Source organism: Anoplophora glabripennis, unplaced genomic scaffold (assembly GCF_000390285.2).
Source record: "Anoplophora glabripennis isolate ALB-LARVAE unplaced genomic scaffold, Agla_2.0 scaffold55, whole genome shotgun sequence".
In the NCBI taxonomy this organism is placed as follows: Eukaryota; Metazoa; Arthropoda; class Insecta; order Coleoptera; family Cerambycidae; genus Anoplophora; species Anoplophora glabripennis.
Window position 1 is genome coordinate 696,299 of NW_019416774.1, and position 22,428 is coordinate 718,726.

General features: G+C 34.6%; 1 protein-coding gene across 2 annotated transcripts; it reads right to left on the reverse strand.

Annotated features, from left to right (window-relative positions):
* Window positions 1–59: 59 nt before the first annotated feature.
* Window positions 60–21,393, reverse strand: LOC108906067 (calcineurin-binding protein cabin-1-like). 2 transcript variants are annotated; one of them, XM_018709217.1, is made up of 20 exons: window positions 21,202–21,393; window positions 20,910–21,143; window positions 20,753–20,854; window positions 20,492–20,700; window positions 20,217–20,439; window positions 19,480–19,755; window positions 16,998–19,354; window positions 16,753–16,945; window positions 13,616–14,171; window positions 13,277–13,557; window positions 13,049–13,226; window positions 12,799–12,992; window positions 12,585–12,748; window positions 12,295–12,529; window positions 10,853–10,981; window positions 9,823–10,345; window positions 7,877–8,121; window positions 7,627–7,828; window positions 6,652–7,142; window positions 60–727 (listed from the first exon to the last, which is right to left on the reverse strand). In XM_018709217.1, exons 1-20 carry the CDS (start codon window positions 21,274–21,276, stop codon window positions 131–133), a joined length of 7,464 nt encoding a protein of 2,487 aa, XP_018564733.1. In that variant the 5' UTR covers window positions 21,277–21,393; the 3' UTR covers window positions 60–130. The 2 variants fall into 2 exon arrangements, with proteins under 2 accessions (XP_018564733.1, XP_018564732.1); XM_018709216.1 differs by having other exon boundaries at window positions 13,277–13,569.
* Window positions 21,394–22,428: the final 1,035 nt, after the last annotated feature.

Sequence of the window (22,428 nt, forward strand, 5' to 3'; positions counted from 1 at the left end):
TCATTGATTCTTAGCTACAAAAATGCTAAGTCGAATAAAATAAGGTCTCAACATTTACGGTTATAAGATATATTAGATAAAAAAAAAAACAAAAAATGCAGTCTTATACGTACATTCACAACATACTAGATTAATCGATACAAATAATATCATCATCGGAAGATTCTTTTCGTGACTGTGGATAGTTTGGATTAGTAGGATTTACACTTGGAGGATCCTTCTTAAAAGACGAACCTTGCTTGACATCTTTCGACTCGTTAGATATTTTTGTAATATTAACGGATGACGGGTGCGATATCGTCGATGCATATTTAACACTTTTTAAAGAAGACGTAGTGATAACGTTTCTGTCTATTGGATTACTCAGATCGATATTTAATGCTTTACTTGCAGAAATAGTCACAGGTTTTTGTCCGAATTCTATGATTTTTTTAGATACTCCCGCAGATTTCGTGGAGGTGCTGTGAGTATCTTTTTGAGATTTTTTTAAAGTGTATTTATCAGATTTAGTTATAATCGGCGCTATGTCTACCGACATTGACGACGGAATTGACTTTAGTATACTTGGGGTTGCATCTTTTCTAGTGGTCGATATAACGGATTTTTTTTCATTTGACCTTACAGACGGATCTGCGGACGTTGTTGCACGATACTGTTTTATTACATTTGAAGAGGTTTTTTTGGAAGGAGATGGTTTTTCAGTAATTTTCGTAGAACTGATAGGAATCTGAAACAAATTGTAAATAAGCAAATTATCTCAAATATTTTTTGCAAGATACTGTTACCTCAAACATGCATTTATAAGTACATATTTCATTAAAAATAAGCCATTCAATATTTGCATGCTAATTTTAATAAGTTTCCACTTTTTTTGCTACTAAATATTCAAATTTGTTTCAAAAAATAATAAATTACCTATCTAATTTAAAAAAAAATAATCTATTCCGACTTTGAATTATATATTCGGCTATTTTAATCAACTCTCAAATAATCATGGCAGCTTTAATGCTTTTTGTTCCATGGATGGTGTCATTTAACTCGACAAACTGAAATATTTCAGAAATAGATCATTGCAGGAAAAAAATTTTTTCGGCAGAAGGGAAAAGAAAACTTAAATCCGCCTCTGATTCGATGAACATTTTCAAGAACATTCCTTCAATTTTTTAAACCACTTTTCCAACAGAATCATGTTTTGCAAAAAAGAAACGAGAAAGGAGAAACAAACAACTTTTTGAACATAAATAACGTCTTCGTTCAGCCAAAAAAAAATATATGTATACACTTATAAACACATTAATGTTGACCTTGGAAAACCCTTTGAAAATGTCAATCCAATCGAAAATAGAGTTGATTGTCTTCTTTTCCCCTTCAAATAAAAAACTTTCCCGAAATAATTCGTTTCCAAAATATTTATCAGGTTTTTTCAAATGTCTTAGGCCTATATGATACGACACTAATTTGTATAATAAAAAAAAAGGAATGAAAGCTTTGGCCGTCTGATACTAAGCCCTATCTGCAATAGAACCACATGTATTGTAGTTGACATAAAAAATATAAAATTTTCAAATATCAAATCCAGTAACGGAAGAGGTTCCAGTATAATGATAAACTTCGTTGCATTCAATCTAAGGACGTTCAGAACTCGACTTTAGTCTTAGTACAAAGTCCCTTCGTTTTTCAGTTATTTCGGTTTTCTTTTCGAAATTGCCGCCATAGGTTACTACGGCCACAAGAGAACGTATTATCTTTACGTAAGTTATTTTGCGTAATATTCTTGAATAGTGTTATTATCAGATGCTTATCAGAATTTTTAACTAGCAATAATTCTTGTTTCAAAAAATCTTAAACTTAAATTTTATGTTAGTCAGCGAAGATACAAATGAAAGCAACGAAGGGCATTCATAAGAAGGTGCAGAGCCTGCATCAGGGAAGGCGCAGACAATTTGATAATTTACTGTAATTTTCAAATAAAATTAAATAACTTGTAGTATCCCGTTTCAAATATTTAAAAAATCCCGCGCGATTTACTTATTCGAATAAGAAGAAGACATCTGGTTCTGGAGTGGCGTTCAATGTTCTTAGACTACTATTTGGCAAAAATAGTAGTTATTAATAGCTAATAGCAACTTAGAGTTACTGTGAACCGATATTAGTTGCTAATAGTTACTATTTTTGCCAAAATGAAAGCCCCCATGGCATGGTTAGTTAGGTTAGGAAAAGAAAGAGGTTATGTGCGAAAAAGAAGCGTTGTTTAAGATTAAGGCCGGTGTCCCATGTATCCGAATTCCGATGTACGATATCCGAAAATATTTTAATTCATACGAATGATAATATTATAATTCACATGCATCCGAAATTAATCTAATGGAAATCGAGTATAGAACCATGGAATTTATTACAAGATGAAGGTAAAATATTTTCAAATGACAATCATAGGTATTTATTATAGAAAATATACGTAGTATTATATTTTCTACATTCGACATTATAATATAACATTTATTTGACTGTAAATAAATCAAACAACATAGTATGTTAAAAACTTAAAAAGTGAGGTTAAAAAACACGATTTCGGATAAAAGTTAAAATTATTTTTACTTTTTCCGACGTCGTATGAATTTTAAAAATTTCGGATGAAAGTGAATGGTAAAAATTTGAATGTATATTAACCAATAGGAACACTTTCGGACCTTCGTATCGTCGGAATTCGGATGCATGGGACACCGGCCTTATGCCTTTATGGAAAAATAAAGTTTTAGAGAAAAATATAGTGTGCCTTCCTGAAACAGCCACCCAGATAGAGCTCCCTACAAACTGAAAATACGTTCTCTTGTGGCCGTAGCGACCAATAAAGTAACCTATGCCGGAAATTTCGAAAAAAAAAACAAAATAACTGAAAAACGAAGGGACTTTGTACTAAGACAAAAGTCGATTTCCTGAACGACCCTTAGGGTCCACCATCCATGGTTAAAAGGTTATCCATTATTTACCGGACACCCGATATAACAATTTGCAACAAGATTGGACGAAAATATATTTTTTTCATTTAAAATTACTATCTGCCACTTGTATTGCAAGGGTATAGATATCTATCTAGGATCAATTTTACGGAACAAATTTTAATAATTACTTAAGTCGTATCATACAGTGAATCCCAGAAGTAACGCAAAAAAATTCGTATTTAATTTTGTGTTGCGTTTTCACAAAAAACGCTAAAACACGTCAATCAGTAAATAAGAGTTGTCATTTTCTCACCTTGCTTGAACCTTTTATAGTACTACCTAACTTTTTAAGCATGAATGGATAGTCCTTTTAAATGGAAATGCGTCGATATAGTTTACTTTCCTTTGACAGGTGCGAAAAAAAGCCAATGATTGGAATGGACATGGTTTGAAATAACAACAAAAGTAGGTATCACAGACTGATGCGAGAACAGTACCAAAATTAGTTACTGCTATTTAAAAAATAAAAATGTCGTTGGCGTCATAGGTTTATGAAACATAGCGCAAAAAATGTTCAAGTAACGTGACAAAACGACAATTTCTATTTACTAATTGACGTGTTTCAGCGTTTTTGTGAAAACGCAACACAAAATAAAATACGAATTTTCTGCGTTACTTCTGGGACGCACTGTATTTCTGTTACATATTGCCCCAATAAAACACTGATTTTATTTTAAATATAGCTTCGAAAGCTACAAATCAACCTATAACTTGAAGTAACAGCAATAAATGCAGACAGTTCAGAATGTAATGATGCAACAGGTATATACGATGTGTAGGGATACGTAATTTTTGTATTTACAAAATAAGTGTGAATGTGAAATTATGAAAAAAATGTGAATAAATGAGAAATATGTAAATAAAAGCAAAACGATGCGCTTCTGGTAAAATCTTGAATAAATTAGTCTTTCACACGAAATCTAATGAAACGAACGAGGCCCGCCAATACATCGGTACACAATTTTGTCACTCTATAGCTATTGTCACGCAGTCGCTCGGGAAAGATTTTTTAGTACATTTCTCAAAACTCCGTTTTTTTAAATATCCCGCAAGATATGGTTATCAACGGATATAGTCACTTTCATTGACAACTCTTAACCGCAGCAGATAAAACAGACATTCCCGATGTTCTTCAGGTTTTATGGGCAACTAAATACATTCATCCAAATTTTGCAAAAGCGGCAATTCAAAGTTTATCGAGTTGATGCAGAATAATTTTTCAGCCCTACAACATTGTCACCATGGTCAGAAGGACCAGGCTGTTGGAAGAAAATGTAAAAAGACAGCAATGTTGGCATTCAACTAACAGTAATACTATCTGATTTACATAATATACTTTAAAATTTAAATTTACAAATATTGCACCAATATTTTTTATAAGGTTGTGGGTACACATGTCTGCAAGTGACCCATTTTTAAGTACCACGTCAATAGCGCCAGCCTGACCCCACCTGGGACGCAATAGGGTTCCAAGACGGCAGATTGGCGCCAAGGACGAGGTACTTCTGAGACCGACTCCACACACGAGGACTCTTCAGCGAACGCTCCAACAACACGTCTTTTTCACAAACTTTGTTTTCAATAAAAATACTTTTATTTTTACTTTTATTTTGCTGCATACTGAAAACAACCCTCAAGGTGAGAATTTCTTTTATTTTACAAATTTATTATTCTGTTGCTGATTTGTTTTTGGTTTTAGCGAATAAATGCAAAATTTTGGATTCTGAATTTTTGATTTTTCGACTCTTGATTTTTTTGCGAAAATTACGTGTCCCTAACAACGTGATATGAAAACATGCAGCTGTGCACTAGTCGATTTGAAAATAGATAGGATTTTTGGCAATTATCTTTTACCACATTAATATATTTTTAGTTGCTCCTAACAACAAATAATTAAGTCAAATAGTTTTGGTATTAACTTCTTTGATATTACCTTGGTATAAACCACGATTTTGTAAAAACAATTTAAGTAACCTTCGACTTGCATCTCGTAAGCTTCACAGGTAAAAACTGATTTTATTTCTACGATTCTATGATCTACTCTATTATTATTACAATACACCATTACCTCAAAGCCCCCTACTTAGTATCACATCCATTAATTTATAATGGCAAATATTTACTTGTTAAAAACGTGGTACAGTACACACATATATTTTTTATTACAATATTTTACTTATAACACTCAGTATTTTTTAACTGAACAACCAATAACTGAAGCAAATAATAAATATACTACAAATAAACATGTCTATTAATTTGTTAATGCCAAATACTATCTCAACAGAATATTATACAGCATAAGAATAGACTGAAGTTTTTTTAGAAAGAAATTTGTGCATCTACAGAGCATTCCTTTAAAAATAACTTTAGAACTACTAAATGGACAACCATTACAAAATTCAGACTAACAGTCTACCGCATTCGTCAGAGACTTACATTAGAACCGAGAATTAGATTCTAGAATGATGGATTCCAAATGTAAGGTTTTCTCAATGGTTGTGTTGATTTCGATGACTACATTGATGACAAAGGTTATTAATTTTATACAGATATGTACAAGATAATTATTATATTTTCCAGTGTACTTGGGAAAATTATGTCACGTTAAGTTTCTCGCAACAATTTATGTTTAAATTTTGAAAAAAACGTTTTTTTTTGGAGTTGTGTGATTATTTAAACTTTGTTTATGCTGAAACTACTAAAGGTGCCTACTTTGACAAGCCTTAATTTAACTTATGAGGATTCTATAGCAAATAGGCACTCAGCAATACATTTTTATAAATTTTAGTACACAGTTCGTCTAAATGTGAATCAATGCACAAATAACAGACTTTCCCCCATCTTAACGCAGATTTTCTATAAAATAGACTTAGTTTGAAGCTTAAATTACGTTTTGTTGTAAAGAAATTTGTAATTTGCTGTATTTGAACAAGTAAATTACAAATTTCTTTACACCAAAAAGTTATTTTAGTTTCAAACCAAGTCCATTTTATAGAAAACCTGCCTTGAAATGGGGGAAAGTCTGTTATTTGTGCATTAATTAATATTTAGACAAACTGTGCAATAAAATCTTTAAAAATATATTGCTGGTTGGCTATTTGCTATAGAGCCCTCTTAAGAGATTATGGCACACATGTAACATTTATGAAACTGCAAAAATAACTAGCACATCGCAGGTCTGCGTATGTACAGCGTGATCCACGATTTCGCAACTATTCCCTTAAAAATTAATATCGTGGTGACACATTTTTATTATTTTATCTGAGTAGTTAAGGATCGTTACTTTGTTGTCTTTCAGGATATCGGAAAAGTAAAAAATCTTGATCATCGTATTTCAGTGACAGGCACAAACTGGTTTTTCTTAAGGATCTCCCTGTATATACAGGGAATACAAAAAAATCGCCACATAGGCAAAGAAGAAAACTTTGAATCACTCTGTACAATACCGACTCAAAATGATCGTTAAGCGCAATCGTGTATTTTGTTACGCTAGTTACAAAAAAAATTATAACACTTCAGAAACTTCTAAAGAACTGGCAAAAATCAATTTGCATAGTAAATTCAATAAACTCGCGAAAGCTACGAAAAGAGCACTGGAAAATAAGGCTACCCGGCCCAGAATTGCAAGAAAAAAAAGAAAACTCACCTGACTGATAGATATTCCGGATTCTAAAGGAAATTTGGGAGTTTGTAAGGGTACTGTTGATTTCGACACTGTTAGGCTAGGCGGAAGACTGGGCTCTAAAGTGAATTTTGGCTGTGGTGCGACTGGTTTGGAAGTCAGCCCGGCTGCCGGGCGACCCAAATCCACAGGAAATGGGGGTAAGGGACTAGGAGACATGTTAGGTAAATTCGAAATCGATTTTGGAATCGAAGGAATAGACTTGGGAGTGTTCGAGATTGACTTGTGAAGATTGGGACTTGTTCTAGGCTGTGACATTCCTGAAAAACCGGGTGGGGACACCGATAAGGACGCTTTTGAAACGGTTAACGAGGAAGGTATGTTTGGAAGGTTTAAACTTTTCAATATGGCGTCTGAAGTGTAAATTTCCGTTTCGGCGTTCTTCTGTTGTTGTTGCTGTTTGTTGAATTGTTCCTTTTTCTTCTCCGCCAATTTTTCTTGGAGGGTTTTTCCACCTGAGAATAACGAAATTCAAGAAACAAGAAATTAATTATACAAACCAGCACGAGTGCTGAAAACAAATTAGATTTCAAATAAATAAGTTGTAAATTATAAAAAAAGAACTCCATTAAAAAAGGAAATGCTAATTTTGTAACGTGCAGTCAGTTTAACTCGACTTGCAAAATTCATTTGAAAATTACTGAATACGCGGTTTCGCCCATAAATCTGTAAAGTGTTTACAGCGGTGGTCATGGTTGCAAACTAACTCCAAACTAAATCTTGGGAAAAATGGATTAATTTTAACTTCAGAACTTTTTTTAACAATAACAGTCGAACGCAGCTTGCAATATGAGTCTAACAAAATCTTTAAAGGTTGAAATTTGAACATCAGGGACCGGAGAAAGTGCAGCTCAATGCATGAAAGCGCATCGAACAAAAAATGCTGTTAGTTCTTTAAACGGTCAATAGTAACATTCGCAAATGAATTAATTATCTTACTTGAAGGGCTCGTGGTGACGGTAGGCCGAACGAAACTGGTAGTAACCGTCGTTGTTACAATCGATCTAGCAAAACTGGTGGTGCTCGTTATTGGCGGCGGTAATGCCCCCGACACCGGTGTAATCGATATGTTGGGTCTTTCCTTCATTAAGACTTTAGCGGCTTTTTCGTCGGGTGATGTAATTTTAGTTAACGTTGGCTCCTAAAAATATCATTAATACATTGATTACAGAAAGTTTTCTCAGTTCACCTTGAATATTTGACTACTTGGCCCTGGTTTGGTTACAATGCTGTCTGGTTTGCTTCTGTTCGGTTCGGCTATTATAGATTTTGGAACGCTAGATGGAATCGGTTTTACGTTTGACGACGTGGTGGATTTCGGTTTGCTCGTAACGATGCCAGATGACGTTATAACGGGATGGGGAAAACTGCTTTTGGTCGCAGGCGGGGTTTTTGATGTGGACGGCAGCATGCTTCCAAGATATTTCAATTGTTCTAAAATGTTACGTCGTATCAGCCAAGCTACTGTCTAAAAGTCTTAGCCCAGTCGGCGGAGGCCACAGAAACAAGTAACTAGCAATAAGTACTTCAAAGTACAGTGCAGATTAATATAAGAAAAAGTTCATTGGTCTATCGATTTCCCAAAGTCCAAAAAAATTTTGAAAACATTTTGATTTTTGAAATTCTTTAATATTTTGGACTGAGATGAAGGTGGAAAAAAATAAAAAATACCACCTTGTAGGGAAAGTTTTTTCTAACAAAAAGACACTCGGTACTTTTTTTCGCCCGAGCTATGGTTTGTCCGGAAAAAATTGTTGGTAATTTTTTGAAATTTTAAATTTATAAATTTTTTATTTTTTGCATTGAATTAAGATCAAATATTCATTTCTACGTATTCAATATTTGAGTGAAATTTGACAATTCTTAAGTTTCAAGAGTGAATTTATTCGCTTGTTTTTCATAGTAAAAAAAAATTAATTAAATAGATTAGCCTTATAAAATCCATTAAAAAGGAAACGCTAATTTTGTAATGCGCAGTCAGTTTAACTCGACTTGCAAAATTTATTTGAAAATCACTGAATACGTGATTTCGGCCCTAAATCTGTAGTGTTTACAGCGGTGGTCATGGTTACCGTCACGCATGGAAGTAGCACATATTTACTACACACATTGGACTCTGTTTAGTTGGCCTGTAACCAAATAACAGGAATTCACCGTTTTTTTTTCTTATTAAACATAATTTTTTGTCAATTTTTTTTTCAAAAATTTAGAAAACTGAAATTTAAATTTTTTATTTTTTATTTTTTGCATTGAATTAAGATCAAATTTTCATTTCTACATATTAGTGTATTCAATATTTGAGTGAAATTTGACAATGTTTACGTTTGAAGAGTGAATTTATTCACTTGGTTGTCCGCAGAAGATGACTTCATGGCTTTAATAATTTTTTCCAGACAAACCTAGCTCTGACGAAAAAAAGTGCAATGTATCTTTTTCGTTGGAAAAAACTTCTACAAGGTAGATTTTTCTCTACCTTGATCCCAGTCCAAAATATTAAAGAATTTCGAAAATCAAAATGTTTTTCAAAATTTTTTTGGACTTTGGGAAATTGATAGACCAGTCAACTTTTTCTTATATTAATCTGCATACTTTGAATTTATATAAAAAAAAAATCAGCCATATTGTGTATTACTTGTGCTTTTGGTGCAAAATTACTTCCACCGACTGGGCTATATTGATTTCTAGGATTTTTAAAGTACCTTTTTCTTTTTTTTTTAGTATTTTGCCAGAATGTAAATAAAAATTTTCAAAATTAGTAAATATTTTATTGCTTATCCATTGCTCTGGAAATTTTGTTTTTTCTGAAAAATGTTTAAAAATACTAAAAACTAGGAATTATCTAAGATAAGGAAAAAAAATTATATGTATGTGAAAAATTGGTAATATGTTTAATTAATATACCGACTGTTTCTCAACGAAATACCACATTAAACTCTACCAAAAATAGCAATCATAAAAAATGTAAATGCCTTGTGGAAATATTAAAAACATTTATCCACTTTTCATTGTAAGATTTCAACGTAGACAAAAAAAGTTTGTTAAAAACAACTATACTCAAGAAAGAAGAAAATCATAAATTTAACATTTGAATATACGACATCGGAATCCAAATAAAGCAATTACTGTAATCGTTACCTGGTGTCAACGATGACAGAGCCTGATCCAACCCAGTTTTTTTCTTAGACGTCGGATTTAAGTGGTTTAAAATGTCCATCGACGGTGTCGTCATCGGTGGATTTGCACCGCCGGTAGCGGAACCCATCTGCTTCATTAAGTTATTAGACGTCAGCAATCCAGTTTGGGCGAGAAACTGATTGGTTATGGCGGAAGCCGTCACCGGGTTATTAAGTTGGCCCTGAGCTAATATCTGGCTGAGTTGCGTCAGTTGATTTAAACTTAAGTTCTGGCTGTACTGTTTGATCAGTTCGTCTTGATAATGTTTTAGGTACTCGTACGCATAACTCTGGTCGAACAAGGACTTCTGCCAGGCGTACGACTTTGACATTCCGGCGACGCTGGGGCTCTTTCCTCTAGGTTGGCGTACCTGGCCGGGTATTTTGGGCAGGGGAGGGCGTCCTCTCGGTCTACCCGCGCCGGGCCTTTTAAGGGGCAGAGACGGCGGCGGGGTCACCTTGGAAGGAGGCGGGAGTACTGGAGGCTGTACGAATACGACAAAAAAAAATATATTAACTCGTAAGTGTTGCTTCTGTTAATGTTGAAATACAGCATATTTCTTAAAAATGTGTTGGTATTTTCAGTTTTTACAGCAAAAATCATCAGGTTGAACAAAAATTTTGCGATTCCTTCTCGTTTATATTAATTGGTTCCCATTTAAAACGATATCCATCGACCCTAAGTTGCTATACACACAAGCCATTTTTGACACCAACTACTAAAAAAACTATTGTAAACACTATTGCAACGACGATTGTAAAATCGGATTTCAGTATTCGGAGTCGCTGAAGCCACGGGGCTCTCCACGCGTATTGCAAATGACGCTAGAAACTACAGTTCTCCAGCTATGTAATGGTTGAAAGTACTACCACTTCAATAATTTTTTTCTCGAAAACTATAAGGATTTTATAAATTTTTGACTGCATTTCTCATGCGGCATCTATTCCCATATTGTTTTGAAATAAGTTGTGAATCTACATAATATACTCACACTAGCAATTCCAGGTCCTCTAGGCATGGGGGGAAGTTGGTTTTGAACTTGAGCTTTATGTTTTTCTACGTTCCTATTCTGCTGGCAGAATTTGATGGCTAACTCTAATACATTCACATTATCCGGAATCTAGAAAAGTATTGATAATGGTGTTTTACATATAATTTGCCATTATAAATTTCACTTAAGAATTAAAGTACAGCTAATCTGATTTTCATGCAAGTGAGAATAATTTTTTCCTTAAAATGTGAATTACAATAGCCAATGTCTACGTCAGTCTAATCCCATCTTTATTGAATATCGAGTCTTTTAATTCACGTCATTATCTCCGTAATTAATTGAAAATTAAAAAAAAAACAGTTACAAGAAGTTCAATATTGAGAATGAAAACAAAAAGGAAAATCAGCATCACATATTTGCGCCTCTACCCCCCGTACCGGCTTCAAGTCGACTCTATGGTGTTAAGATCTAGACTATGTGCAGGCCAGCCTAGAGATTCAAGGTTTTGGGAGAAATAATACTAATACTATATAATCGTAGGAAATCACTTTCCAAAGTTCCCATCGTCGATCCAAGCAATCAAAAACACCCCATCGCAATAGCCCACATCCCATAAAGATGCGAGATAAGGGTGTCGAAGTCGTTACAGGTCAAAAATTCTCCGATTTCAAAGAAATGCAAACCTATGTTGTTATTGACCACATTATTGTTATTTAGGCCCAAAATGATCAATAAAAAAAAAACATATTTCTTTAAACTTTGTCAAGCAAGGTCCGTCCTACCTATGCGAAGACCTTCAGGAGTACCCAGCTCTAAAGCTGCCATACAGTAACTGTAGCCCAATGCAGCCAAACAAAATCAGCCTAAGTCCCATCGAATTCCACGACATGGCGCCCAACGTGGGGCCCTGCCATCCTATAATCCTACTAAACTATTGAACTATTTAAGGACCTCTCGACATTAGGTTTTGTACATTCCAGATTGTATTCTATAAAGTTGCGTTACTGTAAAAACCTTCTTTTACATATTTCCAACTTTTAAAAAATGCTACGTTTCCGAATAAATGGAAAATTTTGTTTTTAGTTCCGGTTTATTTTGATAAACTAAACAAAATCCACACTAGTAAATATTTTTGTTTGGCAAAATTATTAAATTTTCATGTTTCTGAAAATTTTATATTTAGTGTCTTTTGCAAAGAACAGAAATAATTATGTGAAATGTGATGTTACTGAAAATAAAAAAGTGTTTCGAAAAGATATAGTTTGACTAAAGTAAACACTCGAACAGTCGAAAGAACTTGTCCTCTCTTGTACATGCTGAAAATAAACCTCAAAAAAAAAAAAATGTCACCAAAAGCAGCTTAGCCGTTTATGAAAAGACCAACTTTGAAATTGTCGCTCGTTTCTACTAGCGAGTTCATTTAGTGAAGTGTTGTTACTCACCTTTTCTTTAATAAACTGCTTGTACACATCGACGAGCATAGACGAGAATACATTCTCCTGCGCACCAAATTGCTTGTGTAACCGCTGCTGCACTTTGAATATTTCCTGCAACAGTTTTACGATTTGAGGGTTCGTCATATTTGGTACGTTTTTAATTTGACCTCTTAAGGTTTGAGTGCACATCGTCAGAGCTTGCTCGGAAAATGCCATCCTTTCGGAATCTTTAATATAAATTCTGAAAATGTTCAAAATTCAAATTAAAGTTATATGTACAGTTATTTGTCACGTACTTATCCACGTCGGGGGTTCTTCGCAACTGCATACATAACTCGATAAGTATTTTATTGTCATTCGTGTTTCTCAAAACTTGTAAAAGGAGGGACACGCATCGGCTCATGTGCGCAGACAGAGACCCGGGCCTGTCTATTTCAGTTGACGGAATTCTCCAAATACCCTAAATATAAGAAAATTAGAAGAAGGAAGAAAAAAGTAATAAAGGCTCACATTAAAGAAGTTGTTCATTTTTCTATCGTTGAACAATCCCGTGACGACAGTGTCATCTTTACATTTGTACTCTCCTAACAATAACTGTTTGCATTTAGTAAGATCCTTTTTCGCTTTGTAATAAAAGAACAAATGGGCCAAGCGATACAGTGCCTTGTAATTTTGTGCCAACCTTATGATGCATATTTCGAGACCTAAAAAATCATTTCTGGCCCACACTGCATACTTTGCATTTTATAAAAACCCTTACCTGCGACACAACGATCAACCAACTGTAATATCTCGCTGTTCGACATATTTTCACCGCCTGTTCCTGAAGAAGAAGAAGAGCTCGAGGAACTACTATCATCATCACTGTCCGAGTCGGAACTACTACTAGAACTACTCGATGAACTAGAAGAGCTGCTCGAATCATCATCTACTGAAGTCTGAAATAAAAAAAGAGTTAAAAACTTAAAAAAGTAAGTTGTTACATTACCCTTATATTGTCGGTGTCAGTCTCGCTGTCACTTGGTTTAACTTTTGGTGGCTTCTCTTTATTGTTGTCGCCCTCGGGTTTTTCATCGGTAGCTTTTACCTCCGTTTTAGGGTCTTTCTCCTCTTTACATATCACTTCTTCGATTTTTTCGGTTCCACTTAAATCTGAATCTGCTTCGTTAGGTTGGTCCTCGACTTCTTTCATGGTTTTCACCATCATCTCATCCAACAGTTGCTGAACATCTTTAACTTGTTTTTGTTCAGTCTCTTCAATTTTGGGCTCTGTAACAATTGCTATAAAAACATTACAATGTGAACGGTAAATACACCTAGTGTTTACCTTCATTTTTAACCTCCACTTTTGTGTTGTCGCATTTTTCATCTTCAGAATCAGATATCATTATAACATCGTCTTCAACAATAACTTTTGTTACGGGTTCACTGGTCTCTTTCGCACTATTTTCTTGATCAGCAACCACAGCCTCGGCCTTAGGTGGACTCTTTTCAGGCACAGTAATCTCCTGAACAACCTTTTTTTCACTTTCAATTTTCTCTTCCTCTGTTATTTTTGGTGGTTCGTCGTTGTTCATTTTGTTAAGGGAATTCAAAAATTGTTCTTGGAAACTCAATCCACTGCTTTCTGAAACTTTTACTGGTACCTCTGGGACCGCCTTAGGTGCAGCCTTTTTAAAGAATTTGGAAGAGCCTAAACACTTCTTGAAAAATGTTCCTAAACTGGTCGGTATTTCTTTGCCTTCGTGTAATTCCAAGTACTTTAAAACAGACGCGTGTATTCTATAATGGAGTTCCAAAGCTTCTACTGCTAGGTGCTGAGGGCTGTTATAGAAAATTTTTTCGGGATATGTAGCGTGATTCTCATCCAATAGTGTACTAGCCTAAAAGGATGCATCAAGTATTATTGCAATATATTTTTGGTCTTCTCTGATCAAAAATAAGAAAGAATACAAACTTTTTTTTTTATTAACCTTTTTCAAAACGGTTTTACATCGTAGATTATTTTGAATGGTACTCAAATAGGAGAAATACCCCCACGTCTAATATGCTCCTAGTCCAGTAGACAGGGGTTTAGAGGTTGTAATTTTACACAAATGCCAACATTTTTTTAAAAATCGTCTACAAATGCACAACATATTAAAATGTACAAGGGCCACATAGTGAGTAAAAATTATTATTAACAAATTATGTCACAAAAAAGCCTTTTTATTTGTTTTTCATTTTCTTCAATATTTCGGTTCAATTGCAATCTGAGAAGAAAATGCAAAACATCATTTTTGTTCTAAGTTCAATTTCTTAGCGTCACTCCAAATTTTTCTAATGCAAAAATTAATTTTTTTCTTAAAACAGTTATCAATACTCCTCAATTCAAGTATAATAAGCTCCCGAAATCCACTACTGCATAGATGAGTTGCTGAGTTATACTCGATACTTACCGGAAACTTTGCAATGGTTGTAAAATTTTTCTAGATCTTATATTTTTACAAAATTTGGTGAGTATACAATATATACAATGGTTGTTGCGATAGAATTCTAAGAATAGAATAAGCCAATAAAGTTCTGTAATCGGAACAATTGGAACAATTTACCGCAGCACGGGCGAGCCTTGACATTTTCTGTGTTATTTTCAGAATATTAAAATACATATGAGGTAAATACAGGGTGTCGTGCTTAAATATGATACAAGCCCGTAGCTTTGTTTTTTGATCGATTTCAAATTTTTTTTTTAGAATGTAGGATAAAAAATCTTTATCTAACTGTAATGCTGCTCTTTTTATTAATTAACGGCCGACTAGGACGCGTTTTTTTGACGTCAAAAGACAGAATACGTATTCTTATTCAGCATCTCTTAAAATGTCTTATCACCAAGTTTCATCAAATTCGATACATCTTCAGACGAGCACTAGTTGGCCGTGTATCGCATTAATAAAAAACAGCAGTACCACAGTCAGATAGTTTTTTTTACCCTACATTTCATAAAAAAATTTTTATTTTTAATCGGCCAAAAAATATAGTTGCAGGCTTGTATTACATTTCGATTTTGATGAAACTTGGTAGTAAGACATTTTAAGTGATGCTGAATGAGAATACATAATCTGTTAGATAGTTTTTATTGCCCTACATCCCCAAATAAAAATTTTTTAAATCGGCCAAAAAATAAAGAAATTACAGGCTTGTATCATATTTAAGCACGACACCCTGTATATAAAGTATATTTTTGGATTAAAATGTGTTCATCTGCATTGATTTATTTTAATAAGAAATTACACTGAAAATGCACAGGACGATACACTTACGAAGAAACACGCCTTCGTAACTGTAAAACACAGTATGCCGCCAATATCTTTCTCCTCCTTGAATGCAGTTAATTCCAAGAGTGGTGCAGGGGTCTTCTTGGAATTCTATTTCAACAAATATAACACCGACTGTATAAGACTTCAAGAATCAAGAGAATTTGAAAATTTCGATTTTATTCAGTTTTGCGTGGTTGATAAGGTTTTCATAGTTTTTTACGCAAACGAAAAACTTAGTTTCCAGCATATAAATTAATTTTCTTTTTAATTCTATAGACAGATTTCGAAAGAGCGTAAAAAAAGTCATTTTTATTCGGCCCATACAGCTCTTCCCCCCACCACTAGCTCCAGCCGCTAACCGTGCATTTTTGGCGCGTTTTTGGCCTTTGCCAAGCGGACTATCATATTTATTTTGTAGGTGAATTTACATCAGTTTTTATTTTCTGACTTATGAAATTTTCTTTTTCATATTTTTTATTGATATCAAAAATGTGGTTCATTTTATAATAAAACCAAAATAATATTTTTGGAAATTCAAAAACTTGTAATCGAATAGTATATCATCAAAATTATTGTGAAAAATTACTATTTTCAGTAACAAAACAATCAATTATTTGTTGATCTTTATAATGTTCACAAAATATTTCAGTCAAGGAGAACCTGTTTAAAAAAACAGAAATAAAAACTGTACTATAGTAGGATTGTATTCGATGCAAAGTAGAGCAATTAGGACGTGTAAGATGAACCATTTCAAATGTAAAATGAAATTGAATGTAAAATCTGAAATACCGCATCATATGCATTATGTTCTGGTAATAGCTGTAGTCGCGCAGGTGCATCGAGTGTACGAAGTGGTCAGTTATACATCAAATACTAACCTGGCGAGCTTGGTTGTAAATCAGAGACCGCCTCCAAAAAAACAAGTAAACAACAGTGCGTACAGAGGTAAAATGTAGTACTTCTGTCGAATTTAAAAACAAATCGTGTTTATAATAAATTACATCCCTTTATCCCTTCATAATGCATAAATTATTCAATTTCTAAACCCCTTAAAACCGTACTGCACTGGATCCCTCGGATCGAATATGATCCTACTATAGACACTACTTTCTCAAGTTTGTCACCTTAATTTCACATATTAAAAATTGTATTTAAATAAATCACTTACCGTCATATAATACTGCAAATATTCCGTAGGCTCCTTTTGCTTCTTTTCCGCAATTTTCCCGAGTATGTAATACTGCAACCACCTTTCATCAGGTTCATTGGTATTTTCCATTTCATACAAAGCTATAGCTTTTTCGAAACTATTACCGGAGCTGTCCAAATAACTATTTTTCTGATTTTCCAGAAACTCAAACCTAAAAAACACAATATTTATTTCAATGCGATAACGAAACGTTTCTTACTAACTTTTCCATGCTCAAATTTTCTGATTCATACTTCAATATCCGGGAACAATAAGAGTGGACGGTATACTGAAAAGTCCCGTATTCGATCCACAAGATAAGGTGGTCCGGCGAGATAGTCAGAGCTTTTCTAAAGCAAACCGAAGCGTACTTCGCTTTATCCAGAAACTCCATCTCGCTCTTAAATTTCTGGCAGTAGTTAAGTTTACTGTCAAGCTGCGCCGCGTAACTCAAACCCAGACATGCCCAAGAGTCCAGCCGTAACGGGTTAATGCACAGATCCATTTGAAAGTACTTGATGCTCCGCGTAAACTCCCTCTGCTTAAAGTAAAAGTCCCCGATCAAATAGTAAATAGACCTGACTTTATTAGGAAATTCAATCGGATCGGGACAGACGTCGTTATTCCCATGAATGAAATCCATTATTTTCGGCAGATGGTGCTGCGGAGCGCACTCCGACGGCACAAGGGCAATAATGCGTTTTAATAGTTGTTCGAGGTCCGCAGAAATGGATACGTTCTTGTACGAGTTAAATTCGGGCAGGCAATCGGGTCCGTAGAATTCGTACAATTGAAAAGCTCTTTCCCACGACAAAGGCAGTGGGTCTACATTGTGGTCCGCTAGATGCCTGGAAACCTTATTCTTTTTACTCGGGTGCTGATACAAACAGAACAAGGCTTGTTCGATGTGAATGTCGATTTTGTCTCGCAGCCGTTCGAATATAGGAGTGTCCAGCCTATCGAGAACTGTATCTAAAATAAAGTGGAGCAGTTCGCCTTGCCCCGTGAGACACCAACTTTTAGGACCTAGAAACTCGTGCGCAGAGAAGAGGATAGCTATTGAAGCGGGCAGTTCGTCTTCGGATATGGGCTGGTTGTTGTTCACGATGTCGCTTTTATCTCTTTTACCTTGGTTAATCCTCTTGTTAGCGTATTGCCTGTGTTCTTCTCTTACCAACACGTAATGTAATAGAATCCACGGCGTTACGCAATCGAGAGGAATTTTGACTTTATTTTCAGAGTTTAATTGCTTGGAAGCTATCTTGCATAGAGATTCCACCAGCCTAGCTCTTTTCTCTTCAGTTAAGGAGTCAATGACGCTGACCATTTCCTTTTTTATTATTTCGTGACAAATCGCCAAACACTTCTCCACTATTTTCTCCCATTTGTCCGCATCTTTCCTAGGCTTGAAGTAATGATCCAGGGACTCAAACAGGCATTCTTCGCTCCAGATAAAACACTGAGTTAAGTCGGTGAACCACAACGAATGAAGAAGCAGGCCCAATTGAGCCGGCCTACCCATGCGTCCCACTTGCGGATGGTTTCCCGAATTACTGAACGTCTGCTTCAATATTTCAGCTACTTCCAAGTATTTCTCGGCGTTATAGAGGGCTTCTACCGTTCCGAGAGAGTTGATCATATCTAAATGCCTCAGTATCTTTTCAGTTAACTGGTTTGTAATCAAGCCGTACCTAAAGCAGTTCGGTAAGCTCAACAGGTATTTTTCGTGCAATTTATTTTCTTCCTCGCCGATAACTTCCTGGATCAATAGAAGAGACCTAATGGCCAAGTCGATGGAGTTCTCTTTTCTGAATAAGTGAGATCTCAGCCACAACACGCGATTAAAAAAACTGGGGTATTCTTCTTGCCATTCGTCTTGCCAACCACTCACGGTTTGTAAGTAACCTAACGACATAGCGTGTATCGTCTCCTTACTGTCAGAACTAAAACTTAATAATTCGCCGTATAATAAAGTCGCCAAAGCGTCGTTCCTTATATCTGGAAAAGTTAAATCGCTACAAAACACTTGCGGTTGATCGCAATGTTCTCTGAACATATTATAAGCCTCGATGTATAAGGGAACCAGTTCCTTGGGCCACTTGTAGTGCCATAATTTGGACAAAGTAAATACTAGATCTTTAATCAGCACTACTGCATCGCAGTACTCCCTCTTTTTGAACCAAAACCCTGAAACGTGATCCCTTTCTCTATCCGTTCCAAAGTATGCCTCGTAATTTACAGACTTGGGAGAATGGATCGGCGATAAATAATTTACGTTATGATCTTCCATGTACAAATTGTAAATGTCCATCGTGTTCATGGAATCTTCCTGCTGATTGAATTTTTCAGCGTCTATTTTGACTTGTAATAACGTTTTCGGGATGATCCTATTCAAAGCATCCTCAACCGTGAAATCCCTATCTTTAACTTTTTTCGATTGCTTCCGTTTACTGTGCCAACCCCATATCTGCAAGTCGGAAAGAACGTCGCGCTTACGTTTCGGACCCCTTGGCCTCCCTCGATCCGCTTTCGTTTCCGAGGTCTCGTCTGGATCCTCATTATCCTGTTCCATGTTTTGTTCCTTGTAAAATCATAAAAAATGTTATATAAAATTAAACCGCCATACCTTGTAAATATGAGGTTTGATAAAAACTAACGGGAATTTTCAAATTGTGCGTAATACGTAAAAACTATTATAAATTTTACCTCATCGTTATCAGTCTGAATGGGAGTATTTTCTTGTCCATCATTATTAGTTTCACTATTTTGTGAAAATCTTCTTTCGGGTATAGATTCGCAATCCATTTTTTCCTCGTTCTCAGTTGCTACATCCGCATTATTATTATCTAAACAACTCTCTTCTGGTATTTTTTCACATTTATCCTCCTTCAACTGATTCTCAATTTCAACTGAGGGTGATTTTATTACCGTTTCTGACGTTTGACTCATACATTTAGTGATATCAATCATGGTAAAATGGCTCTGTCAAAATATAACACTATCATACAAACATATATAAAAATAATATAATTAAATAAACAAACATCCTAAGCGCCCTTTTTTTGGAGATACAGGATGTTGAAATTTTTGAAATGTCAACCGAAGGCGGAGCTGCTAAAATAAACAGAAAATATGTGGCGTCGAAATATTGAGGATCTTAGTGACAGTGGCTCCTCCGCCACTGATTCATATAAGTGTAGAAACTATCAACAGTTATATTAATTACTATCGAAAAATATTTACCACATTCAAGAACAAGGACTATAAGTTACATTCTGAACAAAAAATGTTTAGATGAGAATGTAAGATAAAATAACTGTGAAATATGGTTATGGAACAAATTAATTAAGTTTCAGTATTCTTTATCATTAGATTAAATGCCAAAAACACCAACAAGACATATTTCAGTTGCTAAGATTTGCATATTTAATCATCAAACTTACCATTTCATTGTCTGTGATGTATTGGTGGAGATACGTTACAGTTTTTGCAAGAGATATCCATGAATACTCTTCTAATGGTTTCGGCAATGCTATGGTTTGCAATGGTTTCGGACCGTATGACTTTTCAATCTCAATAACACGATTACATAAAACCTGAGCCTCTTCTAAAATTTGTTTTTCATCTTCTTCATCAACGGTAACATCTAAGGGTGGTTCCCAAATGCTAAAATACGTTTCATTATTACAATAAAATTTACAATAAATATGGAACTTACTAATCAGGATTATACAACTGATAATATTCTTTTGTGGCTGGATTATCACGATAAATTTGCTTCCGCAAGACTAAACCTTTTAAGTAATCAGTATCCAGCATTAGCGCCTTACCAATATATACAAGACATGCTACGGTATCTTTTATTGCAAACAATACTGAAATCAAATTATCTAAACAAGGCCAATGAGACTCGCTACACTCCAAGCCCTATAATAATATATATTTAGATGTCTTAGAAAATAAATGGTATAATTATTACCTTAGAAAAGGCATATGCACTTTGTTTGAATTTTTCTTCCTTCAATGACAATTTGCCTATTTTAAACCATAATGTTACATCTGTTGCATCCAATTCTGATGCCTAGAAAAGAATATTACTAATGGCACCATTCACGAATAGAAAAATATATGTTTACCGTTAAATAACTATCCAGTGCTTTATTAACTTTATTTTCTTTTAGATAAATATTGCCCAAGTTCACAAAACATGAAAATTTCAAAGTAGACATTGATTTAGGCAGTCCCCCATTATTTTCAAGCAAAGGTATATTTTCCTCTATTAGCTTTAAGAGTATAGATTCTGAATCTGAAAAATCATTTTTGCCTTGTAACCGCAATGCTTTATTATACAATTCTAAAGCAATTTCTTCCTAAAAATTAAGACGAAGATTGAAATAAATTATTATATATAAATTGTCATTATTATACTTGTGCCTCTCTTCTAATAACAGGAACATCTTCATCTGATGAGGAATCCCTGTTCAGAGCTCGAATTTTTAACATCTTATAGTTTATAATTTATAAAACGAAATTAGTTTTGTTTTGATCATTTATCATTTAATATTTCCAAGGCTCACACACAAAAACAATATAATCTTTACAACATTTAAAAAATGCACATTATGCACAAATTTTGACATAAATATTCTGATTTTTGACATCTGACATAATGATCACTTTCTGTTCAAAGAAAGGGAGTAGAGTAAGTAGAGTATATTACACGTTACCTTTGAGCGGCTTTCCGATTACTCATCACGTCACACTTCTTATAGCGTTTTCGATTTATTTACAATCAGTCTTAAAATACTTAGAATTAAGCACTACATACAGTGCACCCTACAGCAGTACAACTTTATAGAAACAAATTATTTGTCAATAACAATAACCAATATAAACCTTGAAAGTATTGCGTTGTATGTATTCGAATTTGGAAGCCTTGAATTAATAATTAACGGTTCATTTTACTCCTTACATATATTTCACCTGTCGTCATTTTCTTCTATTTCTTCCTATGCCTTAGCAACGATCACAGAACTACATTTAAACGCATATTTCTGAGCGTTCCTACTGGAGGTAGCCTGCCAATGGCGTTGTGTTAAAAGTTGAAGAGAGAGTTAGCTGTTTCTAAGGTACTGTTATCTCTTTTTCGCCGAACGTGATTGGCTTATGACTGATCGCCTGTGAGAGGAACAGCCAATCACATTCGGCGAGAGAGACATAGCACATACGTTCATAGAAGCTATCTTTTTTTATGTGCCCAGCTTTTGCGAGGCTACTTCCAGGGGCTTTCGTTTTGGTAAAAATAGTACCTGTTAGCAGTTCAGAGCAACCCTTAGTACTATTAGCTGCTGAGTTATTTTTGCCAAATCGAAAGGACCTCGGTATGCTTAAAAGTATCACTCCTGACCCATGGAATCATAGAACAATGGAAATCGTCTGACGTTTGGCGAGCAATCATTTTAAATTTTGAAGAAAAATGAGAATTTAATGATTATTATGCGGCCAACCATCAGTTTTAGGTTGCCTTATACATTTCGTCGTGAAACAACCCATACACGTAATATACGGCCCTACAAAATGTACAAGTAGTAAAATAGGTATGTACTTTTAAATAAGGAAAGTTTAATAAATAATCCTGGTATCGAAAATATGAAA